The 12,053-nt window shown below is 38.2% G+C and overlaps 1 protein-coding gene across 1 annotated transcript; it reads left to right on the top strand.

Annotated features, from left to right (window-relative positions):
* The first annotated feature begins 940 nt into the window (after nt 1-940).
* LOC148862120 (uncharacterized) lies at nt 941-9,654 on the top strand. The gene is made up of 3 exons (XM_088941175.1): nt 941-1,568; nt 2,193-2,387; nt 9,207-9,654. Exons 1-3 carry the CDS (start codon nt 1,059-1,061, stop codon nt 9,495-9,497), a joined length of 996 nt encoding a protein of 331 aa, XP_088797301.1. The 5' UTR covers nt 941-1,058; the 3' UTR covers nt 9,498-9,654.
* Nucleotides 9,655-12,053: the final 2,399 nt, after the last annotated feature.

Below are 12,053 nucleotides of genomic sequence, written 5' to 3'. Positions count from 1 at the left end.
ATGTGCATAAGAGACAAAAAAAAATTATTGATAAAGCTACTCTAGGTACTATACTTGGTTAATAATATAATGAAAAACATTTAATTAAATATTATCATATTCAAATTAAGAATTAATAGACAAGTTCAAAATTAATTAAATGGATGAAAACAATATATAGTCATCAGGTGAAAATTTATTGAAATGAGTGGTAGGAAACCTACCTTAATTCATCTTCACTTCCAAAGGAAAATGAAAGAAAAAAAAAAAAAATGAAGCAACTAAACAAACACCAAAGGGAGTTGTATTTTATGGGAAAATCAGGAATTCTTACCCTCACCAAGTCTTATCGTTGGCCTATTACCCAAGTCCCAAACGATAAAATTGTGGTCTGCGGTGATCGTGTTAGACAAGGGAGAATGTTGTATACTTGTTTGGGCCTCGAAGCCCAATATTCCTCTTCCTTGTCTAAAAGCATAAACCCATTTGCATGTGGTCTATAAGGCCCAATTAGAACCAGATCCAGGTAAACAAACCCACTCTCTTTAGTCTTTATTGCATCTGGATAACTAATTCTGGTCCCGTGTCTCAGTTTTGGGCTTCTTTTATCATTCTCATCACTTCTGGGCCACTCTCAGTTTTATGAAAAGGTTTCATATTCATTCTTTGTATTATTTATGTTTAGGCCCATAACAACCAATCCTGGCCCAATACGGGCAGTTTTCATGGTCCATATCATCAACCAATCCTGGCCCATCTGTTGGCCCGTTGGATCCAATCAATCTATCAAACAATTCGGGATCCAGCGGCTGAACTATTGTGACCATCCACATCCGATGGTGGGTCCCCACTAGATACTAGAGACAGTACCCACACTCCGTGATATGCTCTAGTCAAGGGACACGTGGCAAGTTTGTAGGCCCTAGATCCATAAGTAACAGACCAAAGATCTCTGGCCTTCAAAGCAGAAGCTCGTGAGAGAGCGAGCCAAGCCTGGAAACCAGAAGGCGGGAAGAGGCTTTCAGATTTAAAGTTTTCAAAGCCAGAAGGAGGAGGAGGAGAACGGGAAGGGAGAAGAGATGATCGAAGGAATCGGCGGATTTGTTGAGGAGGATGACGATTTCCTGTCACTGGTGGAAGCAGCGGAGGCGAAGGCCTTGTCGAGCTGCAACAAGCGGAGGAAGATCGACGGAGATGTTCCCGAGAAGCGTGAGGAGGGGGCTTACACCGCCGCACTCAGAGGCAGCAATAGCCTCTTATGGCAGCAACAGATGTCTCCCTCTAGATCCCAAGGGAGAGTGAAGGTTGTCGTTGCTACCGGCGGCCCCTCCGTTGGTGCAGGCGGTGAGACGGGCAGTAACGCAGGAGCTTGCTTTAAATGTGGGCAGTTCGGGCACTGGTCTCGCGACTGTGGTGCTTCCGGAGGAGGTGGAGGAGGACCGGAGTATGGAATTAACAATTACAGTAGTAATAATAACCCTTCTGTGCCTGAGAAGCCGTGCCCCTGTGGAGTTGGGTCTTGTCTGGTTCTAACTGCAAACACTGAGAAGAATCGCGGTCGCAAGTTCTACAAATGTCCCGTCAGAGAGGTTAGATCACTTCCAATGCTCTTAGCCCCTCCCTCTTTCTATATAGCTCAAATTTGATCCATTTGGTTGGACGCGAACAGATTCTAGATCTGGTTTTTAGATTTTGGCTGCTTCTTCCGTAATTGGGCAATTGTATCTTTTGTTGGGAATTGGTGGGAGTATTGGATAATCGATCTGTTTGTTTTCATTATTATTGTTCAGTGGAAAACGGAAATTGGTTAGCTGAAGTTTAGTTATAGCATGCGGTTCAAAGGGATGAACATTTTTGTACGAAAGTGGTTGCTTTCCATTATGACGATTTGTTTATAATATTTGTGTTATGAAATTACCTTTTTAGAAGGAAATCAAATCAACGGTTGCTCTATGTTGCCTTAGTTTTTGTTTTATCTGGTGGGGTTCATACATTGAGTGTAAATTTTATTACATTTCGGATCCATAAAAAATACTACGTTTCTGAGAGCCTGAGTTAGATTATCAGTTGTCACATATTATATATTATACCTGTGGGTGCATGCTATTTCAGTCCACAACAATGCATCAACAGTCAGTTTCACACATTTTTTACAGGAATGGTTTTCCAATTTCATTTTAATTGGCTTTTTTTTTTCATATCAAATGGAGCAGGAAAATGGAGGTTGTGGCTTTTTTGAGTGGTGCGACAATTCATCAGGAAGTTCAATATTAACTGCAGCCCAAAATTATACATCAAATTCATGCCCAGACCTTCCATGTCCATGTGGCGCAGGAACTTGCTTGGTTCTGACTGCGAAGACTGGAAATAATATAGGCCAGCAGTTCTACCGATGTCCTGCAAACCAGGTTTTTTTATTTGATTTAGATGGTTTTTGATATATCCTGCAACTAGAAGGCTGACTTGAATATGAAGATAATGGGAAGCCTTCATTTTATCTGTTACTTATTTTTGGATGAATAACTCTATTTGTTACTTTTTCCAAGCTAATGTTGTTTGTCCTGGAACTTGTCATATGCCATGGTTTCCTGACAAGCTGAAGCAGTTGATGTGGAGATTTAGAAGAAATAGATATTTTTAATCCTGAATTAAATTATTTAAACAGATTAGTGTCTCTCTTGACATTTAAAAAACTTAAGGTAGGGCTATTACTCAATATTGGTCCCAGCTATCTAAGATATTGGGGGGGTTGACTGGTCATGGACCTAAATTTTGACATCTTTTGCACAAAGTGGATGGTCTCAGACTCAAACCCACGCTCTCACACTTAACAACTTGGAAGATGATAAATGTGAAGAGTTTGTTCAGGATATAGAACTAAGCCATTACAGGATATTGTTGAGCCTGAAAATGATAATGTTGAGAAGGATGCTTCAGATGTTGAGGAAGTGATCTTGGATGAGACTCATGTAGTTGAGGGGACAGTTGATTTGGAGGTGGTGGAAGTAAGGCTCTGGGGTTACATAATATGGGAGGATTTTTCTAGTAAAATGTTCAAAATTTTGGAAGAAAGATATTCGATGCCTGTGACAGACAATGGAGATTCTAGTGTGGATTCGGAAGAGATTGCTGTCAAATCAAGGTCAAATTGTGACCAAAAGAAGTTAAGTCCGCTTAACGAAGGTGGGGCTAGTTGTAAATGAGAGGAAGAGGTGATTTTAGGTGAGTTTTTTTTTTGAGAGGTTCCTTTTTTTTTTTTTTATTTTCGGAGTCTGAATAGTTCCTTCATTCCACTTTTGTTATTCTAGTGTTTTGGTCATGTAATGTTCAGTTTAGGGGGGCTGTTTCTGCTTTTTTTTTTTTCTTTTCTTTTTTGTTTAAAGGGGTTGAGACTGGTTGTTGGATGTGAAATGCTTCCTTTTCTCTCAGGTGACTGCTGGTCACATTCCCTTGTATTCTTTTTCTTTATCTTTTTTTTTTTTCTATAGAACCTTTTTCTTTTATTATCCAAAAAAACAACTTTGTATTTATCCAATGCACCAAACAATGGTCCCTGTCACACCCAGTGAGACTCAAAACTACAATCACCTAATTAGGAGTAAGGTAAAATATGGATGATCAAAGCCATGAATTTTTTAGCCTTTATAACCTAGTGGTCATGAATGTTTAGAGTCTTCTCTGTTAATCATAATGAGAAAATAGAAATAATCATAGAAATTAAAAGTTCCGTGCTACTCCTTACTTCCTTCGTCCTACAATTCCACGTTATATTTTCAGATTGTTTGGTTTATTGGGAAAACTGTTTAAGTGGTTCTGCTTTGGTTGGAAGTAATTCAACAAAGTTGGCTTGATTTAAGAACTCAAGACATATGTATCCCTAATCTTGACACATTTGTTTCAAGCATAGACAAGTAGCACTAAGTTGACAAACAACATATTTTGTGTTAAGAAGGAAGATCAAATATGAAAAGCATATGTTATTTTAGTGTTAGCTAGCTACAGATGTATGGAACAAATGACCAAGTTCTTTGATCCATAACAACAAATGCTTTTTATTGATAGACCTATTACTATTAGATTGATCATTGATTTGATTGAAACACAATGGATACCATAGAGGCAATAGGAGGTTGATCAAGTGTATCCTAAAGGTAGAGGCCAAATTTCAGGTCCATGTTCAATTGTCTTCTTTATAGCTAAGTCCCGAAAGATGCAAAAAGAAGGAAAAAGGTTATGCTACAGTTCAATGGACAGACAACTTTCAGTCAAACTCTTAGTAGAGGAAGTAAGGAACTTGGGAACATGTAACCCACAAGACAAGTTAAAACTTGGTAAAACATCTATTGTTCCTTTTCAGGAAATGGAAGGAAAGGATTGATCGGTAATGCAGGCTTTCTCTTGTTTATAACAAGAGGAAGTAAAAGATCAATCAGAAATCAAGACTTTATCTTGATTAGAACAAAGGTAATATGAAAACAAATTGGAGTTACTTGTTATATGATTGGAAACACTTGAATCTATAGTACAAGAATTGCTTGTGGAGAAAGTTGAAGCATGATTAGCAAATTGAGTATTTGAATGTGGCAAGGACTCAAGGCTAATGATGATGAAACCAATTTAACAAAATTGTCCAATAGAAGGCAAACTCTCTCCAAATCTTGCTTGGAAATAGTGATTCTCTTTGGTGGAGGAAGAAGATTAATTAATGAAAGTGCTTTGTGGTGGGATATCACTAAAAGATTTTTCCTTGGATGCATTATTCGCTTTCTTCTTTTGATATCCATTGCCTAAATTACCATCCATGCAAGTCAAAAAAAGTGTCTTTATTGTGGTTTTTCTGATTACATTGTGTCCACTTCAATTCTTCACTACTAGTGTCTTTTGTAATTTCTTGTGGGACTTCTTGCTTATGATTACTATTGTTAGTAGTGATCAATGCTGGGTGATCATTACTTGGGTTCTCTTGCATTGCTTACCTCTTGTGTTCTTCACTTTAGACCAAGGAATAAACCTAATTTAGGGTAGGAAGAATCTCTATGTAAAATCTGTATTTGTTCTAGCTAAAATTTCAAGTTCTGACCTATAGGGAGAAAGATAATTTCTTAAACTGCCCCTGAACTATCTTACAATTATTTAAACTACCCCTCAACTTTAAAAAATACCCCTAAACCTTCAGAAATTTGACTGTAAGTACCCTTTCGTTAGTTGACTGTCAGAAACCACGTACGTGTGATGTGTTTAAATTTTCAAAAACCCGATTTTGCCCTTATTTAGTCATTACTTGGGCTACTTAAGCCCAAGTCTATGGTTGGGCACTGATGTAGAGGATGTAGCACTTAATTATGAAGAAACACATGACAAATCTAGAAGGAACAAGAAAGTGAAGCATTCCTGTGCTTGAATTTAGCTATTTTCTTGTTTTAATTTTGTTTTGATGGTTTCCTAGGTTGCTTCTCTGTCAATTGATGATTTCTAGTGCATTATTATTGTTTTGATGATTTCCTAGGGGTATTTTTATAATTTCAAGGTTTTATTGGCTGCTGACCTAAACAGAACCCCTATATAAGAACATTATTAGCTGCTGTTCAAAGGAAAAAAAAGGAGGATATACAATTACTTCAAGCTTAAGAAAGCTGTTTTCTCTTTCTTCACTATATTTTCTTTCTTTCTCTTGAATTTCTCAAACAGTTTGGGTGATTTTTGCCGTGAAAATCACTAGAACAGATCTGCTAGATCTGTTCTGCATTAGGTGGAATTAGAGCTTGAGTTTTCTCTCAGACATGGCCAACAACAATGCTTCCAGTGATGGATCTGAGATTCTCTTAGCCATCAGAGAGTTACAATAGTAACAAGCTGCATGCTTTCAAGGTTTAGAAGCTACTATTTGGCAGTTGACTGAAGTAAGCACTAGGATTAATCTCCTGCTGCCTAGTACAACCCTGACCTAAAAGGAAACTAGGGGTTTGCGTGCCATACCGGAAAAGAGAGTTGATGTAGGGAATCAGTTTCAGCCACAGGTGGTGGTCCAGCCCCAAGAACAGCCATGTTTTCAAGCCCTAGCAACATCCTTTGGTTTTAATGATGGAGAGGAAGATTTTAATGATTTTGAAGAAGAAAATCAAGGGGTGATCATGGGCTGGGCCGGGCCGGGCTTTGCACTTATCATAAGGGCTATAGCTTAAGCCCGGGCCTGGGGTTCCGGGCCTGTAACATAAGCCCTAGCCCAGGTCTACACGGGCTTGGCCTAATTCCGGGCCAATGTCTTTCATACATATCTATAATATTTTATATTAAATGACATAACATGCATATAAACTTTTATTTTATATATTATATAATATAAAATATTACATATAATATAAATTATACATGTCATGTTATAGTATTTATATATAAAATATATAATATAATGTAAAATAACATGTATACATATGTATACATTATACACAAAATGTGTAAGTTTAAATGTATGTGGGCCTGGTCGGGCTTGAAGTATTAAGCCCAAGCCCGGCCCTAAAATTTGCGGGCCTGATGTGGGCCCAGACCCGGGACGGGCCTGAACAGAAAACCCAGGCCCAAGCCCGGAATTCCCGGGCCGGGCTGAAATGATCGCCCCTACTAGACAGTAGTCACCTAGAAGAAAAAATTATGGCGATAGTGATTACAAAATGAAGATTGAGTTGCCAACATTCAATGGACAATTGCATATTGAAAATTTCCTAGATTGGATTCGTGAGGTGGAGAAATTCTTTGATTTTGCCAAGACAGCAGAAAATAAGAAGGTGAAATTGGTCTCTTACAAGCTGAAAGGGGGAGCTGCTGCTTGGTGGGATCAAGTTCAAATGGAGAGAGTTAGAGCTGGAAGGAAACCTATTAGGACATAGCCAAGAATGAAGCAGTTACTTCAGGCTCAATTCCTCCCCCCCCGATTATGACCAATACTTGTTCCAACAATACCAGCACTGTGTGCAAAGTACACGTGGGGTTAGGGAGTATGCATATGAATTTTTTCATGCTTTCATTTTGTAATGAGTTGGCTGCACCTAAGTACAAGAGAGACAAGAAAGAGAGAGCAGAAAAGTGAATAGAAGTTCATAGGTTTGTGGCAGCGCTACATAACCCTATTTATATTAGAGTGTTATTTAAAAAGCATCTGAGTGGACAAAGATACCCCTGCACCTAAGTATACATAAAATACACAACTTGCATTGAACCTGCTTGGATACCAACTTTTCAATGGAGAGAAGCAATTCAGATTTGATTTATGTAAGAAAAACAGTAAAATAATGGCAGAATTTGATAGTATAAGAGAAAAAAAAAAGTAGAAGAATAAGAGAAAAGATTCGGGGGAAAAAACTGGTGGGCATAGCCCTCCTTTAATTGATTTATATTTTTTTATAGATGAAAATAAAACTAGCACTAACAAACTTAAGGTATGCAAACTGAAAGGTCTGACCTGCTTGGGGGATCACGCCAAACAAAATAATCCCCAGCTTTTCATTGATATGTACGTGTGTATGTGTGTATGTATGTATGTATGTATATAGTGCTAGTTTTTACATTCGTAACTGAGGAAAATGGCCATGATACCCCTGCTGACTGCATTTCAAAAAATATAATAAAAAATGGCATAAGCTGTAAAAAACAGTAAAACAGCAATAATAAAAAGATAAAAAAGACACTATAGGAACTGCGATCACTCGTTAAAACCTGCTTGTCAACATTAATACTCAGTTACTCACAATCTTTTGAGGGCATCATTCAACTTGAAACTGCTTTTAAAACCTAAAACAAACCTCTAGGATTGAGATTCACTATGGTTGGATTCCATAAAAATTTGTAGTGTCATCAGTAAAATGTACACAAGAAATCTCAGCTCCATAAGCACATTCTTTGAAGCCTTTAAGCATATTACCATGTCAGTCTTGTTCAAAAACCTACTTTTGAAATAAATATTTAGGAGAAACATTGACCATTCAATCACCCATGGTTTATCCTTTAAGGGCAAGGTGGATGAGATCCATGCTGACTATTGCTGTATATTTTATAATTGAAAATACCATGGCTATGCAGTTGGTAGTTCTCTCAATTTAATCCAATTTCATGACATTCAAAGTCCATTTGCTATCTCAGTAGAGGTGGTGTATATTTGATTTTTGCGTATATCACTGGGGAAAACTTGGGTTCGGTTTGCAAGGTGCCAACCAGCTGGTTGGTAAGGTTGCCTGCTGGTCGTAGTGGGGACTTGGGATCGAATCCCGCCTGTACCTGGTTGAGGGGTGGGTGTTATGGATTGGGGAATGGGTTCCCCCTCCGTGTAGCCCTTCAAAAAGAAATAAAAAACTTGGGTCTGGTTTGTCTGGATTTCTGAGTTTCCCAGTTGAGTCAAATTTCAAGGCTAACTGGGGCATATCAAACCTATATGCCCTAAAGTGTGGCAAGACTTGGTCAGAGTTTTGACTCAGTTTGATTGAAAATAAGAAACTTGGCAAGTCTTACTAATGCTCCAAGTCATGTAAGGACAGTTTGTCAGTTGGTGAGAATAAGATATTACCAAAACCTGATTCCAACCCCCTTCCCAATCCACAAAGCACACAGAACTACTTAAGAAAATTAAATAGAACCCTACTTTTTAACCTTTCTGGTTTATAGACCTTTCTCTCACACAGATACACATCCAATGAAATCACTATATTCGTTGTTTAAGATTGGAGGAATGGGAGAATAGCCTCCCAAACCCAGATGATTCCAAAGAATCTTTGTATCTATCCTACTGTCCAACTTTGAACTTGATCAGGTCTGCAATGGAGCTCAAAATCTTTCTTTTAACTTTTGGAGGTTTCCAGTTAGTGTTATGTCCAAATTTCTCATGTATCATGTCATATGATGCAAATGTCTTAAATGTCATGTCATATGATGCAAATGTCCAATCATAATATTTTCCATGCATCATAAATTTGATCTGTTAGAAACTATGGGGTCCTTGATATACCTTTCATTACACTCCGGATCTCCTACCAACAAACTGTTCCCCTATCACTAACCACAAGACACTAGCACTGTTTATTGGGAACATCTCCTCATGAATGACAAGGGAGGTATTCCCATGTGCACCTGTAGTGTCCTGTAGGTATGGATGTGGGAACAGTTTGTGGGTAGGAGATGCGAGCTCCTTTCATTAATTGTATGGTAAAAATAATAGCCTGTTTATATACATCTCTGTGTAGGCAAGTTCTTGCGGTTTCTTTAAATGGTGCAATGAGCATACCTCATCAGGTGGTCTCCGAGGGAATTCATCTCAGGTTCAGAGTAGCATGGGAAATAAAAGCTATGGAGGTGGTTCATCCTGTTTCAAATGTGGAAAAGGTCACTGGGCCAGGGATTGCCCCAAGCCTCCATCTGATTTTTCTGTTAATAGGGGAGGAAGGTCTGCTTCATCAGGCACCTGTTACAAGTGTGGTAAGCCTGGGCATTGGGCTAGGGACTGTCCTGGTCAGGATGTGAAGTACAAGAAATAGAAATGTTGAATCAAACACTCGTATATAAAAAAGACTGGTTACTGCAAATCATGGGCTCATGCAACAATATCAAGGATACAATTCTGGGTATGAGAAACGAGGCTTGTGGTAAGACCCTTAACTAAAGAACTTTTCATTTATCTGGATATTGCTTTCATCTCTCTCTCTCTCTCTCCCACATGCACACAAACATAGAACAGTGGTTTTAAAATTGAACCAGACTTGACAGTAGGAATGGGTCAACCAGAACCATGAACAGTAAGTAGAAAACTGGACAGAACCGTGCAAATGGTGGTTCACTTGTTCTGTATAATCCACAGCGATTGGAGTATGTTTCCACATGCCTCCTATAAAGTTTGAAGCTCATAACATTCATGTAAGAAACTTTATAGGTGCATGAGTGCATCATTTGTACTCCAAAATCTGCTCCACTATTTTAAATAGTGTCAAACTGACAGAGCCGATAGTCCAATTGGGCCGGGTCAAACCAAATTTTGTTTTCCATTATGGAGTCAGTTCCTTTCCCAACATTGTTGGTATGTGATCAAATTAGCGATGCCAACGGATTGGTTCTATGTCTGGGCTCGGTTTATACTTGTTATTGATGTTGACCCATGAAAATCTTGTTCCCATCAAACCGGTTTGGATTGCCATGGGGGACCAGGCAAAGTGATGAAGTAGATTGGAAGCAAAAATCCCTAGCTCGGATTTTGTGACCTGAAAAAGGATAAGCTCACACAATCAGCGCGGATCGAACTGTTATCTGTCATCATCTCTCGTCTTCGTTGTAGATATAGGCTCTAGGGTATCTGGCATCCAACTGTTTCGGCCATTGTTGAAAGCTTGGTGGCTTGGTGCTGATAGAAACCAAGTCTCCGTGGCTTTATCGGTTGGATCGTTCTGCTGGTGGGAAGCGTCAAATAACCGTGATAACAGCAGAGCCACTTCTTGGCAATAACCCATCTCTATAGTCCATGCATGCACTACAACTAATATGCATCCCAGGGCAAGAGAAGCGACATAGATAGTGGTGGAGAAAGATTACAGGACGGACAAGATATTTGTTGCGGCAAGAAAATCAGTGTGAAGAACAATTGAAGTTGGACACCATGGAAATAAGGGTAAAATGCAGATTAGTATCCATATTTTAAAACGTTAAGCGGCTTGTAGGTGTCATGTAATTTTCATTATTAATCATCCAAATGCCCAAATCTTTCAGAAGTTTATAGAGAAGAGCAATTTGTCAAAAACTGATATTATATAATTATGCATCAACTTACAAGAAGCTTTCTAACAAACACAATCAATTATGCCAGTTACTACCAAAATAAACCCACAAAAGGATTAATGATTAAAATTAAATGTCTGGTTATTCCTTTGTTTCCAAAATCCATTAAACAAAGATCCAGGAAACAAATTGAAATCACTCGCTGGGCTCTACTAATTTTTTGTTTTGTTTTACCGGAAGAGAAATCTCCATTTTTCATTGTCACCCAGTATGTAGAATAAAGCTTTTTTCAATAAAAAACGATGAGTTCAAACCGGGCTTTCATTCATGTATTAATTCAACCTCTGTCTTATTCGATACACAAGGCTACTTAGAAAAAGGTCCAATTTCGGCCATGACCTTCACACCGAAACAAGCAACAATCATAGTCAATCCAGGACCGCTGAAAGGCCAATAATCCCAATCTTATTTTTGTAAAGTCGTAGTGGGATTACCTCAACTGATTCCAGTGCTTCAGCTTGGATTCGTTAGGGATGGATCCCTCGGTTGAGCTCTTGACAGAGATGGTTGCTAGTGGTCTGAAGTTGGTTTAGAATAATGGGTCCAATAGAGCTTGTTCTCTACTACATGTGATCCTTGTTGCAATGGGGAAGAGGGAGAAACAACGGAAAGAGAGAGAAGAAATGTGGGGAAGATTTAGGAAGTTCACAGTACAAGGTGGAAAGAAGAAGAAGAAGAGAGGGGAAGAGAGAGAAGATGGATTGGTGGTGTTCACCTCACAAGGGAGATGTTCCTGATGGGCGGTTGTAGTGGCTTGTTGGGACCAGATTTGAATCGGTTCAAATTAATAAGGATAAAAAAATGCCTTTTTTGACCTGAAATCTTAATTTTTAATATAAAAATTGAAATTAAAATAATATATGTTATAGTAGAATATAATTACTATTATTTTGTATATATTATGTAATTGTGCATATACATCATCACGGTTTGACCTTGATTAAACCTCTGACCTGTAAATCTCTCCCTTTTCCGATGCCTGATTGAATTCTTTGACCATTGACATCAATTAATTCTCCAAATTATGTATAAATTCTGATTTGGTAAAGATCTATATTAAAACCATATCCTCAGTGTTATCATGAAAGTTGTATGATTATTTTTAGAGCAGAAATTTCCTTTTGTTTTTCCAAACTTCTTATAATAACATATAGATGACATGGTGTGATATCCACCGTGAAGGAGCATTTCCACCTCTTTTTTAATAATATAACCAAAGTGATATAAGCCTACCTTTTGCCAAATATAATCAACTCCAATGTCATACT

Source organism: Nelumbo lutea, chromosome 4 (assembly GCF_056320005.1).
Source record: "Nelumbo lutea isolate HS-2025 chromosome 4, American lotus-T2T, whole genome shotgun sequence".
Taxonomy (NCBI): Eukaryota; Viridiplantae; Streptophyta; class Magnoliopsida; order Proteales; family Nelumbonaceae; genus Nelumbo; species Nelumbo lutea.
This window is presented reverse-complemented; position numbering and strand designations above follow the sequence as displayed.

What these genes read in the sequence shown, in the direction of transcription:
- LOC148862120 (XM_088941175.1), top strand. Translation starts at nt 1,059, where the DNA reads ATGATCGAAGGAATCGGCGGATTTGTTGAGGAGGATGACGATTTCCTG. An exon ending in ACAAATGTCCCGTCAGAGAG is followed by an intron (nt 1,569 to 2,192) that starts GTTAGATCACTT and finishes CAAATGGAGCAG; the next exon opens with GAAAATGGAGGTTGTGGCTT. An exon ending in ACCGATGTCCTGCAAACCAG is followed by an intron (nt 2,388 to 9,206) that starts GTTTTTTTATTT and finishes ATCTCTGTGTAG; the next exon opens with GCAAGTTCTTGCGGTTTCTT.